The sequence below is a fragment of the Adiantum capillus-veneris genome, chromosome 29, assembly GCF_014529385.1.
Source record: "Adiantum capillus-veneris isolate H3 chromosome 29, ASM1452938v2, whole genome shotgun sequence".
NCBI lineage: Eukaryota > Viridiplantae > Streptophyta > Polypodiopsida > Polypodiales > Pteridaceae > Adiantum > Adiantum capillus-veneris.
In genome coordinates, this window is record NC_140959.1 from 53,600,827 (window position 1) to 53,622,571 (window position 21,745).

Here is a 21,745-nt window from a genome sequence, read left to right on the forward strand (position 1 = left end):
TTTTTTATGCTTTTGGAATATATTGTAATATAAATAAGTCATTGTTACACTTGTTTCCAAAATGTGTAATACTCTATTGTGACAATAAATAAATAAATGGTAGTGCCACTTTCGCATTTTTCCTCTCACAAAGAACCTTCTTATTATAAAATTCCTCTCAATAGCATTATGTAGGCCTTAGTGAACTTTCACCTTGTTTAGCATAGAGAAAGTCTGTGAGGAACCATTTAACAAAGTGATCTCATCATTGTCGTACCCCACTACTTACAGTACCTACTATTAGTGCAACCAATGCCATCGTCCTCTCTTCGGCTCCACATTATTGCAAGGTGGGTCCAACATGGATAAGGCCAGGAATCTCTAGGCTATTTTCAACCAGAGCGGAGCTGCGGATTTAGATGAAAATTTCATCTCTTTATGTGCACTCATCGTATACACACAACTGTGCATGAACTCACTAGTAACTCCTCAAGCCACAACTAATGCTCTCGATCCTCTGGCATTTTTCAATCATCACATTGTACCAAATTAGCAAGCAAACAAACATCTGGTTATCTTGACTCGCAAACATCAAAGCAGATCCTCCAAAATGATAACTCCAAACTTACATGTCCTTAGGAAATTTGGAATAAGATATAACAATGCGCCTTATACATCCACTTGAACAAGTGCTCGTACTAAGAGAGAGAGAGAGAGAGAGAGAGAGAGAGAGAGAGAGAGAGAGAGAGAGAGAGAGAGAGAGAGAGAGAGAGAGAGAGAGAGAGAGAGAGCTTATCCTCCATCGACGTGTCTCAACGAGATGCTTAAGCCCATAACAAAAAACACCTAAAGCAAACATAAAAATAATTGATTTTGAATGCCCATGGCAAGGCACCAAAAAACAAGCTTCATGCTTATGAGTGAAAACTAAGCTCCAATTGTTGCAACATTGACTTGAGCCCAAGAGACATAGTTTTTGAACAGGTATACACACAAACATGTGTGTGTGTGTGCATGCACGCACGTGCACACTTGCGTTTGCATATGTGTGTGTGGAGAAGAGCATTACTTAAAAATAGTATGTATGGAGAGTAGCTTACATTCTCTCCTATACACCAATGCAGCAACATTGTGCGTGTTCCCAATCCAAGAAGTAGCTCACAAGTAGTTGGTCTACGTCAATCACCTTCTCCATTGAGAGGACTGATGACGATTCTTGCAATACAGATTGAGTTTTCCTTTCCATGTTTGCATCTCCGGGATACCACTCCTCAAGCCGCTTCATCACCTTCATAATAGCAACATTCTTCGTAGAGGATGCATGTATGTTCAACAGTGCTTCCCCATCCAATTTGAGAGAAAAAGACCACAATGGTCCACCTTTAGCCATCGGGCCACAAAGAAGAGAGAGAGAGAGAGAGAGAGAGAGAGAGAGAGAGAGAGAGAAGAGAGAGAGAGAGAGAGAGAGAGAGAGCGTGAGCTTCATCTTGACGCAACTCCTTTGCGGTACAGAGGCCTTTGCCTTAATCATTCAAGAAATCATAGAGACCAGAGGCCTCTCCATACATCTCCATCCATCAGTCTTTCCCGCTTGGCTATGGCGGTCTACTGATGGTCCCCATATTTTGTACCCCATAGAGCATAACTGAAGTAACCAATATGTCAAATAGCCAGAGCTTTGTTTGTGGTTCAAATACTTTAAAAAAACAATGTACAAAATCAAGTTCAACAACTGCACGGACTAGTAGAAATTCAACATTTGTACTTTCATTCAAAAGTTAAAGTATATGGCAAGGTTCATTCCTTTGTCCTCTCAACTTCTTTATCCTCTACAACAAGTAGCAAGGTTGGATCCTCTACAATGGACAAATGAATCTGAAGAGGTTTTTCAAGAGACATGATTGCACCATTGTGTTAGGCTCAGCAAGAGCTACGTAACACGCCATGCATTCCTCAAAAAATGGAGTACACATGCTAATGCATTTTCGAGCTATTTGTGGCCATAAGTGTATCAAACGATGTTTGTATTCTGCATTAAGTAGTCATTAGAATCTTGGCGACATAAGATACACATAGATACTCATAAATTCCAATTTTGGGAACTTTCAAAATGCTGCTCTATCTTGATACACATTTTTTGCAGATGGGTCTGGAGTGAGGGTTTTGAGTGTAGAGGCTTTGGGACAGGTATATCTTAGTGAGGGGATGGTGTTCCTTAAGTTTCATACTATTTTGGTACGATTTGGTGAGTTTCCTTCCGTTTGTGTGTATGTGGATTGGGTGGTGTAGTTGAGAGTAGGGAGATTCTTGATTGTGGTTTAATTGGCCTTCCAGAGTGTTGTATGTGTGGGATGATCTCAGTCTGACAAGCTAAAGAGATTGCCTCCATGCGCCCATCGTGTCATTTGTGTCCTTGATTGATATTGTGTTGATCTAGGTAGTGTTGCATGCACTTTATAGGTGGTGTGATTTGCTCCCGCAACATTGGCACCGTTGCCGGGGACACAAGGACTTCAATAGGTGATCTTACTAACACTCATGTTATGGTTGCTTGCTTTAGTTTCGGCTAAAGAGAGCATTTTTCTTAAGTGGATCCGAAAGAGGTTATTTCAAGATCAAGTGGACAACTAGGAAGTGTGTTCCTTGCCGAGGGTCTACGACTAGATAGATTTAGTTAAGATTTGTAGTATTAGTTTTAGACTAGAGCAGTTGTTGGTGGTCGAGTAATTTGTAGGTGATAAAAGCGTTTGCTAGTGCGTGTGTGTGGTAGTGGAGCGTTTTTCTACTCATAAATGCAAAATCCCATATGATGTGTAGGAGTAGCTTTAGGTAAGTGATTTGATTTTGATCTAGAGCTATTCATCACTAGTTAATTTATTGAAGTGCTTGTTGCATTTAAAATTACAAAAAAGTCTACTTTTGAGGAAAAAATATAATAAACAAATTTTTGTTGACATTTTTGCATGATTGGTTGGTGTTGTGCATATAAGAGAGCATGTGCAAGGGTTCTATGAAGAATGAAATTCTAAAAACTTGGATATCATACATATGATGTCTCAAGAGGCATATGCAGACCAAATTTGACAAATTTGAATATACCAGAGTGTTCAGAAGGAGTGCTTTACCACAAGTACACACTGACACTAGAGTTTTGACCAACACTTGACACCCAAAAGACAAAGGACAGAGTGTCGAAAAAAAAAGAAGAGAAAATTGTGATTCTGGGCGTATTATTGCATGAAAATTGGTAAAAGTGTTTGATGAAAACTAATGCTAGAGACTCAGGGATGCTTGTGAATGAATTCCGACAAAAAATTTATCAATAGACATCATACACGTATGATGTTTGAAGGGTAATTCTGGCAGCCGAAATTAACTTTTGACTTTACACCCATGTTTTGCATGTTGTGTTGAGCACATACACCAAATTTCATTTCATTTGGGCATATAGATTGAGTATTGAGAGGATCTTACTCTTTTGGGGAATTTCCTTATAAAAAATGTGGTGTTTTTGTCCAATTTTGTTTTCCAAAAATTGCTGTGAGCATATGTGCATGTTGTCCATACCAAGGGGCACTTAGGGTAGAAACAGAGGTCCATTCTGATCTGAGGTCAAAAGATACATCATCATCATCCTAAAGGCAAGATACACATCATCATCCTAAAGGCAAGATCTGAGGTCAAAAGATACATCTAAGTGCACCCTTGTGATCTAGAGCATTTAGGAAGCATATACGTGAAATTCCATTGAATTTGAAGCATTTTTGGGCTTGTAAAGGCCATGAAACAGATCTAAAAAATTGATGCTTGAAGTGATCATATCTAGCAAAAAAAGTGTTGGATTTGAATTCTGAAAGTTGTTGTGGGTTACCAATGTAGTGAGGGACCTCTGGAGTGAGTTTCACTTCAATTTGACTAGCTAGACATCATACGTGTATGATGTCTAAAGGAAAATTTTAGGGCCCAAAGTTGAAATCAGAGCATATCAAGGTATTAAGCACATCAAAAAAAGCTTAGAGACCAAATTTGGCTAATTCTAAGCACATAGACATCATACGCGTACGATGTCTCAAGTCAAGATCTGAAAGTCTAATCACTTCTGACCACATAGGAAGTTTGGAAATGATGTGTTAAGCTTGTTTGCAAAGTTTCATCTCATTTGGACACATAAGTTTGAATCTAAGGAGATTTTTGCAGATGCAAGAAGGTAAAGGTGAAAAAGTAGTGATTTTGAGCAATTTTGACATCCAAAATTTGATGTGATCATATATTCTTGTTGTATGCATCAAGGAGTACCTTGGGTAGAAATTTAAGTGAAATTTGAGCCAAAAGACATCATACGTGTATGATGTCTTAGAGGTCAGATTTGGGTCAAATTAAACATTTGAATATACTAAAGCATAAAAGAAGTTCCCAACCAAAATTTCATTGCATTTGGAGCACATTTGAGCGAAAAAGTTCCAAAAGATGGAAATTGGGCAAGGTTCATGCTTGTATTGAGCATAACTTGCACAAAAAGTGCTCAAGTTGAATTTTGAAAGTTGCTGAGAGTTGTTTAAGTGATAAAGAGTGTTTGGAATAAAAGTCACTTTATTTGCCACAAAAGACATCGTGTATGATGTCTCAAGTGCCAAATCAGAGGTCAAAACTTAAATCTGAGCTCACAGAAGTGTTTACCATCACAAAATAGGCCTAGACACCAAGTTTCATTTAATTTGAATCACTTCTGGCTTATGTAATCTCCCTGGGAAGTTGCAAGCAACCAAACAGAAAAAGGAGTGATATACCTGACTAAAAGTGTCAGAATCACAAACTAAGACTTGGAGTGGTTAAAGTACATCAAGGAGAGTCTACAATTAAAGTTTGGAGAAATTCTGAGTTAGTAGACATCATACACATATGAAGTCTCCAGGCACAGGTTGATTGTTTTGGCATAACTTGAGCTCCCGATATTGGATTCAAAAACTTTTTTTATATTATCAAAATGAAGCTCCAGAGTAGCTCTACAAGATTTAGTGTAATCCCTAAACAACAATCAAAGACCTTATGGGTCATTCATTGTTGGTTAGCGCTCAAAAAAATGTCATTTAAGGCCTCAAAATGCATCCAGAAGTTAGGAGTGTCTAAAACTGACAATTTGAGAGAATTGTGAGAAAATGGTCGCGGTTTTGGGCATAGTTTCGACTTTTCCCTAACCAAAGCACTTGAACACATTGATATAAGTTTTTTTACATCAAGCTAGATTTGTTAAACCCAGAGATCATGTCTATTTTAGATTCAAACTCAGCTTACACAGACTCCAAGATCCCAACGATAGAGGAATCCGCCCATAATGCATCTGCCAAACTTGCAGTTGATAAAGACCAATTTTGTTGAGAGAGTTTGGATGACAGATCATCAGAGTGAAGGATTGTATAGATACGTTGATGTTATTGAGGTCAACCCTTTTAGGTGCCCAGAGCCCTACCCAGAAGAGTTGACGAATTACAAGCTCGTATATGTCTATACATACGGAGTCGATTGTCAATGAAAATCTATGGTTATTGATAAGAATACAGAGCTGTAGAAAGCACAAATCCATAGATTGCATTAGAAATAGGTGGATATTTGGTCAATGAAGGGCCACAGATACCTCCATCAAACACGAGAATTCCTATGAGAATTCCAAAAAGGGAGCCACCTGGATTTCCTTCTAGAGCAATAACGAGAGATGAAATGATCACAAAGATGGCAGACGTGCCTCTTCAAGTGAATCTCCCTAATAGACCAATCTCCAAGAGAACGACCAATCCCTTCGAAGAAAAACCTAGCCATAGTAGAAGGCCTGATAACATATCTCTATGAGGAACTAGAAAAGCAAAGGCTTGAAATATGCAAGAAAATCATTCAAACAACCGAAGCTTTAATGGAACCACTAGTTGAAAATCCTGAGGATGTGATCATTGTCCCACCTACACAAGTAATCTCACCAAACCAGGAACGAAAAGAGCCAGATCCAGTCACGAGAACGTACCAAAGCTCAAGGATCCAACACTCGGCGGGTTCACTACAATAAAATTGCCTATCACGTGCGTTCAACATTAGGGATTATTTTATTCTATATGTTCTCACATCTTCACATAAAAAGGGTGTTGAAAACATGATCGTGATTTTTTTTTAACAGATTGTATAGGAAAAGGGTCTCTTTTATCAGAGAAAAAATCATAGCCAAGGGGTTTAATAAATAGTCCTTGAACGCACCTGATATATACGTTTTATATATAGGGACTCCCCCGAGACCCAACATTAGAATCAAGGATAGTGTTGAATACCATGGATAAATCTTCCAAGGGGATTCACCTAGCTATATCCAAGAGTTGTAAAGAAATAGATGGTCTTGACAAATTGTGGAAACAAGTTAGAGAGGCCAATGAAGCAAGTGAGCTAAGCAGACGAGTAAACCAGACTGGTGATGAAAGAGGAGTGTCTCTTCCACCAATAAAGAAAATTGAGATTGGATCTCAAATGAATCTAGAAGTGCAATCGTATTTGGTAGACAAAGGATATGTACACTCTATGGACAGTCAATCCCATTTTCTAAGAACACTACCATCCTATATGGGAGAGCACGAGACCAAGTCAGATGTTATTGCAATCCTATCACAAAGACCGTCTTCCAACAAGGTCATTGATTCAAAAGGGGGGATTGATAGTTGTCAACACCAGTCACTTGTACGATAACGTTACTAGCCAAGTTGCTCAGAATAAGACCAAACATGTGGACTACTATGGAAAAATGCCTAGGGAAATTTGATGTAAGAAAACCAATGACTCAAATCGAGGAAGGGATCAAAGAGTTTGAAATGCCTCAGCTAAACACTAGGCCAATGCCATTAAACAAGGTAGGCAAATACTATGCGGGAGAAGATGGGAATACCACTCTTCCTGTAGAATTCCAAAGCATAAAAACCATGGCAATCCTTAACAACGGATCTGGCGTTTCCATCACAAAAAAAGAGATCTGGAAAAAATGAAAAAAACCAGTAGTGAGGGCTACTAGTATGAAATTGCAGCTTCCAGACGGATACACAGAAAGGCCCATAGGAATGCTAGAAAAAGTAGTTACTTCTTGTGGCATTGAGTATGAGCACACCTTTGCTATTGTTGACTTTGGCAAGAAGAACAAGTATGACATCATTCTAAGAAGACCATTCATGAGGCAATTGAAAATGGTCCAGGATTGGGGTTTTGACCATATCTACGTGAGACATATGGAAACCATGACAAGAATAAATCTTAAGGACCATAGTTACTAGGATGTGAATCGAAACCCTATGGAGGAGTTTGATTCCGCTACAATAGCAGGATCAGAATTTCCAGCATGGTTGGGTAAGCCTAAAGAACTGTGGATGTGTGGAGCTTCACAATGTGGAAGCTTAAATTGAGAGGAATGTATGCTAGAAATGGCAATTGAAGATAAGGATTATATCCCAAAACCATTTCTTGAAAAAGCTTTAGAACCACTCAAATGGGAACACATCTTGGCTACTCTGGATGTGTGTGCTATTCAAGACTGTCCAACAACAAAATTTTGTGATGAAAATGGCTTTGATGTTGTTCCTTACTTTGCAGTGAGTGTGATCCAAGAAAACGAAGACGAAGAAGAAGAAGAAGACGAGTTTTATGACTCCATAGAACACTTGAAGCTTCAAGAAGATGTCGACAATGGAAATCGAAACAACCCAATAGGTGACATGAACGACACTCTAACTAATGCACGGTTGTATGATTGTCCAGATCAAAGACCCAGGAATCAATGTCACTGCTACAAGAATAAAGTGCATCAGAAGCGGGTTTCAAAATCCTCGATGGTGACACAACTGCAACAAGCATCCTCATACGTGGATCCTATACATGAAGAAAAGGCTCAACCAAGAAGAAGAAGGCCATGTCAACGAGCTGACAATGCTCTAATCAATTGGCTAGAAAAGTCCTCCCAAAAATTGCAATCCAAAAGCAAACAAATAGTAACTTTCCCTAACCAGCCAAACTACCAAGGAAAAGTGCCAAATATCAACCTTGTTGATGATAGTAGTGACAATGATGATTCTCGTGACATCCCCTACCAAGAACTCAGGTCATCACGCTCGCTAGCAGCTTCCGTAACAACCAAGGAAGGCCAAAAGAAAAGAACAACAAGTCAGAGCCAAAAAGTTCAACAAATCTGGATAGCAAAGAGTCAGCTCGGCCAAAAACAGTTATGGATCAACAAGACGAAGATCTCTGATAAGAGATCACAAGAAACGCCAAAACGAAAAAAATCGTTGAAGTGTGCAAGAACAACTAAGAAAATCACAAAGTCGCAAGCTTTCACAAATCAGATTTGGGTTCCAGAGAAGTTGATTCAAGCACAAAGAGGTCAAGAGTTTATTTGGATTCCAAAACAGTTCAAGTATGAACTTTCAAAGTCTGAATCTCGTCCTCAACCAAGCGTAGAAGGACTGAAGCAAAGGTCGTTGCTGACTCACACAAAGACAAGGTGGATCCCTAAAAAGTCTCTTGAAATACGCACAAAGCAGGGACAAGTATGGGTTCCTAAACGAGTATCATCAACAAAACAACTCCTGTCACTGCAGTGCCGGTTGAGTTCTTTCAATTCCTCCTACGGTTACAATACAGTTAGAAGAGATCACGTTGCTCACTTCACCACTACATGTTGCACAAGGCTTACGGATCAAGAGATGAACTGAATGCACGGGAAAATCTCAAAAGCAAAATAACTAATGGCAACCAAAGAGGAAGTCCAAAATCTCTACAACCTTCAATCAATTAAACCGCATAGGAGCTTCAAAGAACATCAAGTTGCTTAGAATAGGAAGCCTCTCCAGCAAATGCTAATAAGAAAATCGCTTATACCCACATCTTGCACAACATAAATGTTTTCCATGCATTGACTGTGTATGCATAAAAGGGTTACATTAGAAGGCTTGCATATGCAGAATTTTTAATTGCTCAAGCACAACACACACCCTTCGCGATACCCTGCCGTCTAGGAGGACTCCAACTAGGAGGGGGGAGGCATTTTAAGTGCGAACCTAATATTATGAATATTAGAGAGCAATGTTTTGTAAGCTACATTGAATTTTTGTGTTTGATTGTGATAATTTTTTGACAAAATCCAGAGTATATGCACTCAGAATAGTGTTATAGGAGGAGTATGGGAACAAAATCCATATATGAGCCCCTAGGGACATGTGTACAATGTACATAGCGTTTGAAATTCTATTTGAATAATTTTTTCTTTTTGTTGAGTTGATTTTTGGTTTTTGTTAAGTTATTTTTTGAGATTTTCTTTTATATAGATATATATAAATATGAAAAAAATCCATAATCCAGATGAAGAAAACACTGAAGAGATGCTTGAGCAGTACAAAGAGAAGAAGGTACAGGAAAATGACAAACCTTCACGAGGTATGTCTCCAAAGTCATATGCACAAGGCTATAATATCAAAGGTAAGAAAAGAACGCCGATCAACCTTCGACAACAATATGAGGCCAAAAATGATTGAGAATGGTCATAAAACTCCAGGATGGCCTTCAAGGACAAAGAAATTTGGTGATGCGATTAAACAAAAACACCCATCAAGTGTAAAGCTGTCTACCAGACACTTCATGTGACTACAAGGCCATATATAGGAAGTAGATCTTTATATTGTAAATCTTCTACCTTGTATGTGACTTAATGAAGCCTAACAAACGAAAGGGACTAATAGTACTGACAAGAACCAAAGGGCAGAAATGACAGTTCAGTCATCTATTGTGATAGATGTCTGAAGGAGCAACCAGGGGTCAAGCAAAATTTTGATTATCATCATTGGTTCTACATGAGTTTGGCAGCCTGAAGGTGCCAGAGATGCCCATCAATCATTTTCGAGACTAAAATCCAAAAAGTGTCAAATACAAGTTTAAATCAACCCAAACTTTGTGAGGAGGCTACGAATAGAGAATACAAGCTAAGGATTTATATATATATATAAAAAAGGTCAAACCCCTAGCCAAAGATGCATTTTTTTCAAATCTGAAGCCATGATAGACATCTACATACCCTATACATCATGTATATGAGCTTTGGGGACAAATGGACAATGATAGCGTGATGTATTTGAGAATGCTACCATGTATAAAACGATTGCAAGTAGCCTCATTTACTTGACAATCTCACGACTAGATTGGAATTCAATGGTGGGCTTGAGAGTTAATTTATGTAAGTTCCCAGGAAGCCACACATGGATGTGGTGAGGTTCACATTGTGCTATGTGAGTGCTACCTTAGATTATGCACTCTTTTATGAGGCTAGCACAAATGTATAGCTTTATGGCGCATGATACATACTTGTAGCGCGCACAAAAATTGAAGGAGAAGTTGTTGAGAGCTAAACACGTTCAAATACAAATAAAAGAGGATCCAATTAGAATCTTACGATAAAGAAACCATGACGGTGGGCATGATGTGTGAATTAGTCATGACTCATGAGGCCAATAAAAAACCCAACCACAAATTCAAAATAATATTGTTCAAATAGCTAGGCCCACACTTGTGAGCATCTGGAATTGATGTTCATAAAGAAACATTTAAAAGAATAATAATTTTGGTGATCAATATGACAAGACATGGTTCGCACCCAAAAAAACCTCTATTGTCATTTGGTAGAGCAGATCAATAAAATTGAAGAGTTTAAGACCCTAGGTGGGTATGCAATAGAAGATCAATAGCTTTGTGGGCATTAACAAGTAGGAATTTTTAAAGGAAATGTTGAAACATTACTACAACAAAAAAGATTTCAACATTGACTATTTTTACTACTTTGGCCAAAAGGTTTGTATCATTTATGTATGTAATGGGTAATCGTACCCGAGTCCACAAAGTCAAAACAAGTAGTAATGACACATCGTGAGGGGACGTAAGAACAACACAAGCCAATGTCAAAGTAACTATGACACCTATATAAGAGGGGTTTTTGAGTGGTATAAGTGCGGGTGTTGTGTGTGTACACAGGGAAGCACTCTAGAAATGTAAGAGCATGCATTCACTTTATGCATTAAAAAATGGGCAAAATAGAAGTTGTGGGAAAGGATGCCTCCAAAGTGTGATCTTTTTATGATGAAACTTACTAATTTGGGAGAATAGAAAAAATTTCTCTAAGATAGAAGATAATATTATGGAGGAAGTTCTCAAATGAAGTGGATGATGGTGTGCAACTTTTGGAACCATTCAAAGTATTGTAATATGACTTTGTATTAGATCACTTCAATTGGATGGAGACATTTTTTAGGAGGCTTTTAAAGAATTAGATATTGTGTTGTATTCAAAATCTCAAGGAATGTAAGAGGACCTTGCCCGCAATCTAAGAATAGTTAGGAATTAGTGGCTAAGAAAGAAGCTTATGGGGATATTAGTAGAGGATCGAGAGGGCTTGACCGCTTTGCAAGGAGTTACAAAGCTATTATAGATAGTATGAAGACGTGGGCATGCTTGGTCTATGTGGATCAAAGTTCAATGTCGTCCTCTATACATTTGTATATGCTACTTTGCATCTTCTACCACACAATATGCTAGCCCATGTTGGGCAATCACTTTATCCAATCATGGCTGATAAAGGAGTACTCATGAGTGGGAGACATCATGTTAGATAGAGATTTTTATGCAAGGACAACTTGTCAAGTTGTCACATTAACACTAGTTTGGTACCAAAACAATCGTTTGAACCTTAAGGTTGTGTATCTCTCTTACCAAACCCCTATCAAAGCAAGGGGCCTAAAATTGATACCATGTACACATATCATTTTCCACAAAGCATGTGAAGGGCAAAAGCACCCGTCGTGTAAAAATTCTAGTATACCTATGAATTTTAGACCTTGCACCCCCTTCTTTTAAACAACCATGTACACATATCATTTTCCACAAAGCATGTGAAGGGCGAGAGCACCTATCGTGTAAAAATTCTAGTATACCTATGAATTTTAGACCTTGCACCCCCTCCTCAAACAAATCATTTTCAATGCTGAAGTAGCTAAGTTGGCATCTACTCAGCTTTCTCCATGGCATCAAGCTTGAACCTTTGTGGTATTTGTACTTAAAGCATGTGTTAGCTACACTGCCTTTAGTCACTACTCTAAGCAATGCAAAAGGAATTTTGGCAATGTGCTCATCTCAACTCTTCAAGCTTCACACAAAACAAGAATACATTCATTGGTAAGAGAGAGACTTTGGAGCTTCTACAGGTGAGGCCAACCACCCTCCCAAATCTCCAAGTATCCCTCTCCTCTGGACATGTCGCTCCTTCGAAGCTTTTCGTGTGGAGCACTTTCGCAAAAGATGATTTATTTCGGCTGGAATTGATTAAGCAGCTGACAATAATGACTCATTACTACAAAGGGGAGAATAAAAGCAAAGGTGTTCCTTTGTGTTACATTCGCAGGGTTGTGATTTTACCCTTTACCATTAATCTCCTACTTGTAGCACCTTGTCTGCTACTTCTTCAAATGTGTTGATTTCTTTTCTCCACAGCCTTTCATCAACCAAGAGAAAAAAACCAAACAAACAAACACCATACTTGTAAGCCTGTCCTTTTGGAACTTGGTTAAAAAAAAGGACAAGAATTGTTGTACAAATACCATGCATCTATTCCCATAGCTTTGGCCCCTTCCTTGTCTGCAATTGGGTCGTCTCCTAAAAGAACCGTCTCATTGGCTTGAACATCCAGCTCTCCTGCAACAAACAGTCAACGTTTCACATGTGTTTTTTACTTGGGGGTCCACCTCAAAAAACGTTGTACCACATCTGTCAAAAGGAGGGGTATTTTAATTTATTAAATTTATTTTAGTTTTCTTACACAAGGGGTTTTTTAATTCCTGTAAGTTTAATAGGAAAAACGGATCATTTTATTGCCTCACAATATCTAGGTTTTGGGGTTTTTTTAATACCATTTGAACGCACATGATTTAGATGGTTTCTCATAAGTGCACCTCTCAAGGTTTTTTAGGCTCCATCTACCTATCTTGTCAATTCAATAGGAACTGTCTACTTGAACAATCGCCTGCACTTCTAACCGTACTTGCGCTTTGAGCGCCTTGGATTTCATAAATGTCACTCGAGTCCATCTTGCCCTTGAGCAATTGGATCTTTATGAAGAAGTTTCAATTGTGTTCATCCTGCCTAAAGTAGATTGAGTGCGCATCGTCCTCCTGGGACAGGTCATCTCAAAGGATTCCTCCATTGGTATATATGGGATATGCCTGCGTGTGGCTCTTGCTTGATGGTACATGGCACTTACGTGTTGGCCATGTCCAGCAGCTGATCATTTCTTCGAAGCAAAAAATAGTCACAACACAAACGATCAGAGTAGTGCAATCAGGCTTATTTTTTGATGGCCAGACTGGTCGTTTTTTTATAAAAATTAGACACCTAGCCATCCAAAGTATTTGAAAGCGGCGCAATCAACTTGGAAGTCCCTCTGATTTGTTTTCTGAGAAAGCTACCCTGTCTGTGTAACCGTGATGATTACTTAATCTACTAATCAAAACACAACATGGGTAGTGGAAAGTGTCCACAAACACCGACTTTTTCTTGTTTTCTATGAATTGAGTGTCAAATTTTAGACTTTGACATGGTCTAACTCATCTAACACTAAAAAACAACTAAATCTATACCTAAAGGTCCTCGGCCAGTATGACTACTCCCAAGTCCCCTCTACATAGCTGAAGATAACACTCCTCAACTGTGCAATTTCTAAAAGATGATGTTTTCCTCCAGGTAAACCTAGAGGAAGTGATGGACAATGATATCCAAGCCCCGAGGTTTTTCCTAGTTTAGGTCACTTCCTCCCCCGCAACAACACCAAATGTATGGGTGGGCTGCCAAGCCTCACTCTATCTTATTGTAGATATGATGCCGCCCTGATTATCATAATTTAAATAAGGGAAAATTACCAAAATACCCCTTTAATTTGTGAAAATTCCCAAAATACCCCTAAAATTTCAAAATTTCCCAAAATAGCCCCGATATTTTGTCATAAATTTCCAAAATGCCCTTTTTTGCGAGGTAATTTGTGACAAATTACATGCTAAGCACTCAAAAACGGATCTTCATTGTCAGAAAAGAATAAAGGAATGATAAGCTTGAATAATCCAACCAAAATAGATACAAGGGTATTTTGGGAATTTTTGAAATTTGGGGGTATATTGGGAATTTTTACAAATTAGAGGGGTATTTTGGTAATTTTCCCTTTAAATAATTAACGGTTCGTATACTTTATTTCTGAGTTTTCTATGTTAAGACTTCCCTTGCAGTCTGACCTGCTGCACAAATACCGTTGCTCGTCATTCAGTGTAGGACTGAATAATCATGACTCTGACTTTACCAATCAACAAAATATAAAGCAAACATATCTGTTGAACAAAATGAAAGAGCTGGTGTTTCTTACTGAGAGCGGCTTTGAAAATTTCTGGAGCAGGCTTTTCGTACCCAACTTCACACGAAACGATTATCGAATGAAACCTGATGTGTTTTTACAGGCAATTGAAGCATTACACAGCAAGGACAAAGAAAGTACTGCCTCTGCATGAATCACATATTGAACAGATCAAACTCACACTTCCGCAACATTAAGCTCCTGTAGCAGCGGACGCAAGCGAGTATCAAAGTTGGAAAGAACTCCAAGTTTCACTGCCATTCAAAAAGATGACTTTAGCACACTATCAAATTTGTGCACATAGGAAACTTCCCAAGCTTCTTTTCACAAAATGATGCTACCTCCAGAACTTCGCAATCGATGTAAAGACGTTACAGCACCAACAGGTAGCTTCCAAGCTGCTGCTTTGGCATAGTGCTATCAAGGCCAAACTTAATATTCTTACTCTCCACTTGAATGTAACAAAGGAGGTTAAAGAAGTACCTGGTAAAGCTCTTCAAAAAACTGTTCATCATTGCAACCTGTAGCCTGAGCTACTGCATACCTCCAAAATAGCTTACCATCACCCTGTGAAACATTCCTTAGTGCTGTCCATTCAAGGTGCAGTTTTCATATGCCATGCAAACTATATGGTGGCAAAAACTTCACATTTTATGCTTTTTGGCACCAAATTCGACAAGATTTACGCCACAACATCATTAATGCACCCAATTGTTCACACACAAACTGAAAGTTTATATTGTTCAAAATATGCTTTGCTTTGAATGACTGATTAGCCTGTCGAAGAAGGATATCCACAGCCCATAGCCTCCTCTCCTACTTCAGCAATTATACATGTATACATGGTGAGGCTTTTTCCAAGCAGAGCACAAATAAGTGTGCCGAAGGTGACAAAAGAAAGCCACCTACCAATGCCAGTGGAGTCAAAAAAACACATGCCCTAATTGAAACGTCACAAGCAAGCACTCCGGCAACAACCGAATCCATAAGATGCTGGAGTCCCCAAGCTTTGTGTCTCAAATCTTTCACCCTAGGTCTTTTCTTTTCTAGTATTGATGCTTTTAAATGTCAACAAATCTGAAACTACACATAGGAGAGACGTCAAAAATCAATGAGCAGAAAAGGTCTAAACATCATCCAAATAGCAGCATATGAAAAAGAGTGCACCCAAAATAAGAAACAGCAGCAAGCATCACTTTTCTACAAACTGTAAGCAAGACACACATATATGCTAATATTAGTGACTGTCGCAGAAAATTTGTGCATTGAGGATAAAGAGAACCACAATAGACTTGCGTTATGAAACATCTTTCTTAGTTGATAGATAGTAACTAAGCTTGACTAAGATCGGGAGACCCTGGTGGTTCTTCACAACAGATACCGATAAAGTATTGCAAACTAAGCCCACAACGCACCTCATATCTTAAATGTGCTGCCCACGTTTCCGCAAAAGCTCTCTTAAAACCTGCTTTAATGTCCTTGGTTGTGAGACTCACACCTAACACACAGTTTCCTTGTGATGTCCAGTGAACATGTTTGATGACTGATTTTCAATTCATCATAGCAAGCCCAAGCATTGGCAAGGCTGATTGAAAAGATACCGTATTTCACACCATATGCAGCATAGGTCTCTTCAATAGGCTTTGCAGGTAAAATCAAAGTACCACCCGCATCAACAAGCAATGCCTTGTATTTTTTGCTGGGCACTGTTGGCACTGAAAGGAGTTCAAAATAAAAGCAAATTCAATCCAGGTAAAACATGCTTCTAAAGAACAGACAAATTATGCTTTTTCTGGATAAAAAGATTGAATTCAACTTTGTGGTTCCTTTAAAAGTACAACATAAGGCACAGCCTGTGGAAGCTAATCACCAATGAAAAGACACTAGCCCTGATGGCATACTTGAGACACAAGCTAAGAATACCAAAGAGAGCTGAGAACACCTTAAAAATTGATTGCACTACACCAAACTAAAACCATTAAATGTGTGATTGGTAGGTGTGAAGAGCACTGTTCGGTAGCTCAATCAAGGGGAAATAGGTAGGGATTTTTCCTCGAGGTAAAACAAGAAAATCCAGCTTTACATATGACATTACATTTTGACATCCCCCTTGAGGGTGGATTCCATTCTTGACTTCAAAAAAAGATCCCGCTGCCCCTTTCAACAAGCTACCACCCGATGCTATGAGTGAAGAGAGAGATCAATGCAAGAGGCATGTGCTTCGGTTCAAGCACCACCTGTGGGAGAAAGTCTGCCCAATTCATGCCAGTTGGAAAAAGACAAGTTGAATGAAACCATGGGCTACAAGCTCTTTGAGGAAATGATAACTTATGCAAACATGTTTCATTTACATTGAAAAACTAGGGCTCCCCAAAAGATCACTTGTTGATTTATTGTCACAAAGAGGCAAATAGGTGTTGGATCAATGGAGTTTGGTAGCCAAAACTCATGAAGGAGTTGAGAGAGCTTGTCACAAGTATGATGATGTGGCATAGGCCTAATGGCCTCTCAAGGGCTTAGTAAAGAGGCCGGACCAAAACCCAAAGGCCACACGCTTTAAAACTGGACGCCCAAAATCTGAAGCAAGTCAGCAAAAAATCCGCCGCATTTTACGGGCTGCCACATGGCAATCTGTACAAGTAATTAGATGGCAATTTTGCGAAGCTTTTTGGCAGGAGTTTTTGGCACCAGCTTTGGACATGTGACAGCAAGGGGGCACCGTGTTTTTTGGCCCCCATGTAACCCTTATAAGGATTGCCACGGCTCCTCTTCTAGAAGGTAGCTTGGAAGCAACTGCAAAGAAGGGGACCCTCGTACATTGTACTTTCCTGTGTTGCTATTGATCTCTCGCTTAGGTGTCCAAGCCTGCTAGAGTGGTATCAGTAATCACACGATTCTTCTCCTATTAAGGATCCCATCCGTTTCTTGCAACACACATGGGTTCGTGAATCCGACAGAGAGGACAATGGTCCACCGACTACTCGTCTACGAGACAATGAAGACCACTCCAATCTTGGTGAGGGAACGAAGAGAACCAACGGGAGCAAGTCTCCTTCCGAGGAATCGGGAGAGGACAACGGTAGGTTGCCTGTCACGAGGACGTGGCAACTGCTAACCTTAGTTGTTGGTTTCTTTCCGAAGATTTTTATTTAATTCTTGGGACCCTCTTTTTGAAGCTGCAAATGGCCGGACATTGTATGGCCAGTGTGAAACGGCCGAGTCGAGAGTTTCACCTGCAGTCGGGAAGGGAGGTCGCCACGAGTTGGTCAGCCGACCGGCACTGGAATCCGAGCAGTAAAAGGGTGTCTAGGCTCAATTCAAAGTCATTTAGGCCCCCTCGCTACAGTTAATAAGTCAGTGGGTACTAGGAATTAACTCAAAAGAGGTAAACTGGACACTTGGCGGCTCCAGGTGCACTTGCCAAGCTCATCCCAGCTGGGGGCGCCCATTTTGAGAGAGGGGGACTGAATTTTGGCTCACAAGTGCTACGGTGTGTGTGTGAGTAGTGGGTGCAGGTGATCACAACTTTAATGGAAAGCTTGCCTTCTCCCTTGCTCTATGTAGCGCGCGACCATTTGCTCTCGCGCATCTCTCTCTCCCCTTTGCACATATGGTAATGCCCCACTAGTTGGGCTTCTCAGATGACCATGTACAGTTCTGAAGGTTTATGCGTGTTTGCCAAGGCAAGAGTCTTCTGAATAGGAACCGGATGAGCTAATTTTCCCCACAGGTACGCACAGTTCCATCGCCAAGGATTGCAAAATTGGAGAGTTTTCTCGCGCGAAAACTCGTCCAATTCGAAGGGGAACTGTCCCATTGCGTGTGGAAGCATTTGAGACATGTGTAGACGTGTTCGCTCTGCTCGAAACGGTCCAAAACAGAGAATTACAGCCTGCTGTGTTTTTCCGCAGGTTTAGGGTTTCACACCTTAACTGTAGGGAATTGCCAGGGGAGCCTCAGAAAGGCCTTGGGATGCGTGTACAATAGGCACCTAACAGTGGCAAAACAGAAAATTACAGCAGGCTGAAATTGACCTACAGCTCACCGTAAAGCTTCCAGAATGCGGGGAAAAGCGTCCTAGGCGTGCACTTTTGACCTAGAGGAATTTTGCGCCATTATGTTGGCGAAATTGGGTCAAAAACCTGCAATTACAGTCATGGACAATTTCGAATAGCTTGGTGGGAGTTAACTTGAAGTGTCAATTCTCGTTACAGGTTTTTATTTGCTAAGTTTCTCTGTGTTTTAAAGTCTAAAGTAAAGTTTCGGGTGAAAGCCAAAGTCTACCGCCCTACGGGTTGGTTTCATTACCGGTGGAGAATCCCGACAAAAAGGAGTCCAAGCTTCAACTCCGAGTTTGCTACTTGAAGTATTTGAAGAATCATCCACTTGATGAGGTTCACTCTCGATGGCAGAAGGCCGTCCATTCAACTATCAAGTCGGCCATGAAGACTACAACAAAGCCGAGTGCAGAAAAGCCGAAATTGTACTCGCAAGAAGAGTTTGACAAGCTGTTGAGTAGAAAGTCAATACGATGATCAAAGCCAACAAACACTCCCGAAAGAAAAGCAAATCAGAGAATTTTGCCAGATACCTGGGCTGGAAATCCACTTTGGAGGCAGATAGTGGATCCAAGAAGCGTGTTCCCTTCAAGGACGACAGCAATTCTTCTTCGTCTTTAGAGAGTTCCGACAATTCCTCTAGTTCCAACGAGGATGAGAAGAAGTGGAAGAAGCGGAGAAAGACCAAGAAAAGCAAGAAAAGAAAATCCAAGAAGTCGTCTAAAAAGCACCGAAAGAAATCTGGCAGTTCAGAGAAGGACACCTCATCCTCAATAGTTATGACAGTGATTCCCATACTTTTGGTACCATCCACCTCAAGAGTTCAAGATGGGGTCAAGCAATACGGTTTGACACTTGTTCTAGCTTCAAGGATTCTCATTGAGCTCTTGCTTACGTACAACACTTTGACATCGCTTTCTCTGAGGGCAACTTCTCTGAAGCCTCCAAGGCACGAAAGGCCACGTCTTTTCTTAAGGGCAATACTCAGACATGGTGGTCGACCCTGCTTCTTTACAGTAAAGCTCCAAAATCGTGGGTAAAGTTCAAGGAAGTGTTCACTTCGGCATGGTGACCGAGCAATATGAACAGGATGTGATTACAGCTTGGAACCATCTAAGGATGTGGAAAGATGTAACAAACTTGGACACCCCAAGTCAAGATTCTGTCGCGACACAGCAGAGATTCACTTCAAAACACTTCACAAATTAAACAGCCGACACGGCTCGACGTAGTTCTGTGCCAAGAGAGATTGGCCCCGAAGACTGGCGCCCCTTTCAGTATTTCTTTTATATTAATCTTTGAGCAATGTACAACTGCCCGCGGGTGCTCGCTCTCAGACTATGCGTCCAGATGCTATGAGAAGTTACCCCTTGGGTCCATTATAAAGGCTACAAAGGGATGCCAAAACCAGAGCCCCCAAAAGCATTAAACTCAAAATCCATGAGCTCCAAAAGCATCTTGGCTAAAATCTGCCAGCAAATGCAGCCAACGTTAACTGCAGAAATCCGTATAGCCAGGCCAAGTCAGCAGCTAGCGTAAAATGCGGAAAATCCGTACGCTGCCACGTCAGCCAGTTTGAGCGTTTTTCGGGTTTCCGTACTGTCTGCCAACGCATATTCCGGGCGTCCATACAGTCGAGCCACGTCAGCATGTCCGTACTGTCAGCCACGTCATCACTTTGTGAGTGTGTCCAGACACTGCCACGTCATCAATTTGTAACATACCCCTCTCTTGAAAGAATTGTAATCGCCCTCGATTACGCCTGCAAAACAGACAGAGGCTATAAACTGTCTTAGTAGACACTGACTGTTAGTACCGACGCACTAGACACGACATATCTAGCACTTGTACAAAAATGACAATCACATCACTTGACATCATAGGACATCACATGACAAATCACAGAAAAATTCATTCCAAATCTCAGACCATGACTGCCAGCAATGTATTTAGTAATCGCATCTAGATCCATTTCAGACCTCACTGATGCCCAATTAACTAATCCTTATTGCGACCATGTCTATAGAGATTTATGAGACCGAAATGCTGCAGTCATTTGGTCTTTCAGTTCCTGCACTCAAACAAGTCAAATGAGAGAGTACAAATCAATCATATTCAATTTTGGGGAATTCCGTTTCATAAAGTCATACAACAGAATACTTGTCAGCCCATTAGTATCCCTGAAACCCAAAGGGGACATCAGTGACCTTATTCAAATCGAGGTAATCTGTTGACAAAGGAGTAGAGTGACTCCCCTCTTGTGCAAACCCGCTGCACCAGATTCACCCTTGCTGAGTTTGGGGTTCTATCGGACTAGACTATGCTAAATTGAATGCTTCAAGGTAAAGTTCCAAAATCTGAGGAGTATCTGCTAGGTCCTCCTCCATCCACTTCGCATCCAATGCCGAATAGTTCTTGAATTTAACCAAGAACCGCCGAATCCCTTCACCTTTCATCTTTCTTTCCTTGTGTGCCAAAATCTGTTTAGGTACGAGTATCTCCTCGCTTTCTTCCACTTTGGGTTGCTCATCAGACTCCCCATCAACTGGCACATCACCTTTAAAAGGATTCAAGAGACTACATGGAATGCATTGTGAATCTTCCAAGTATCGGGCATCTTGAGTCTAAAGGAGACAACATTTATCTTTTCTTTAATCTAGAAAGGGCCATAATACTTCATGCTAAGCTTTGGAAAAAGCCACTCTTTTCCCTTTCGTTTCCTTAGGCATGCCTTCTCAAAATGTAAGAGCACCCAATCGTCTTCCTTTAATTTCAAATCTTGTCGATATCGATCTGCTGCCTTCTTATGTCGTTCTTGAGATTTCTCTAAAGCCTCCCGGACCTTGGCAAAAGCAGTGTCCAAGTCCCTCGTGTACTGCTCGGCTTCAAAAATCTTGTCTTTAGTGTTGAGAAAAGGTGGAACCTTCGGAGCACCTTCAATTATCTCAAATGGTGCCTTCCATGTCGAAGAGTGAACCAAAGGCAAATTTTTTTCCCATTGAGTCTTTTGATCAGAGATGTAAGACTTCAATAGATCCAAAACAACTAAATTTGCGATCTCACATTGCCCATCCGTCTACGGATGGAATGATGACGAGAACTACAACCATGTGCCAAAGTTCTCCCAAATAGCCCTCCAAAACAAACTCGTGAATCGGGGATCTCTGTCGGAGACTATTGTCTCAGGCATGCCATGTAATCGAAATACCTGTGCAATGAACAGTCTCGCTAAATGGTCCAACTTGACTGTTTTCTTCAC

At 40.3% G+C, this 21,745-nt stretch overlaps 1 protein-coding gene across 1 annotated transcript in view; it reads right to left on the bottom strand.

Annotated features, from left to right (window-relative positions):
* Positions 1–12,062: 12,062 nt before the first annotated feature.
* Positions 12,063–21,745, bottom strand: part of LOC147419207 (Haloacid dehalogenase-like hydrolase (HAD) superfamily protein) — a 57,953-nt gene continuing 48,270 nt past the window's right edge. The window contains exons 3-10 of the mRNA XM_086505472.1: positions 16,030–16,143; positions 15,844–15,926; positions 14,912–14,995; positions 14,770–14,845; positions 14,610–14,682; positions 14,441–14,514; positions 12,633–12,726; positions 12,063–12,526 (exon numbers count right to left, since the gene is read on the bottom strand). Of these exons, the coding sequence (XP_086361598.1) occupies positions 12,460–12,526; positions 12,633–12,726; positions 14,441–14,514; positions 14,610–14,682; positions 14,770–14,845; positions 14,912–14,995; positions 15,844–15,926; positions 16,030–16,143 (665 nt within the window). The 3' untranslated portion in view covers positions 12,063–12,459. The remainder of the gene's footprint in view (positions 12,527–12,632; positions 12,727–14,440; positions 14,515–14,609; positions 14,683–14,769; positions 14,846–14,911; positions 14,996–15,843; positions 15,927–16,029; positions 16,144–21,745) is intronic.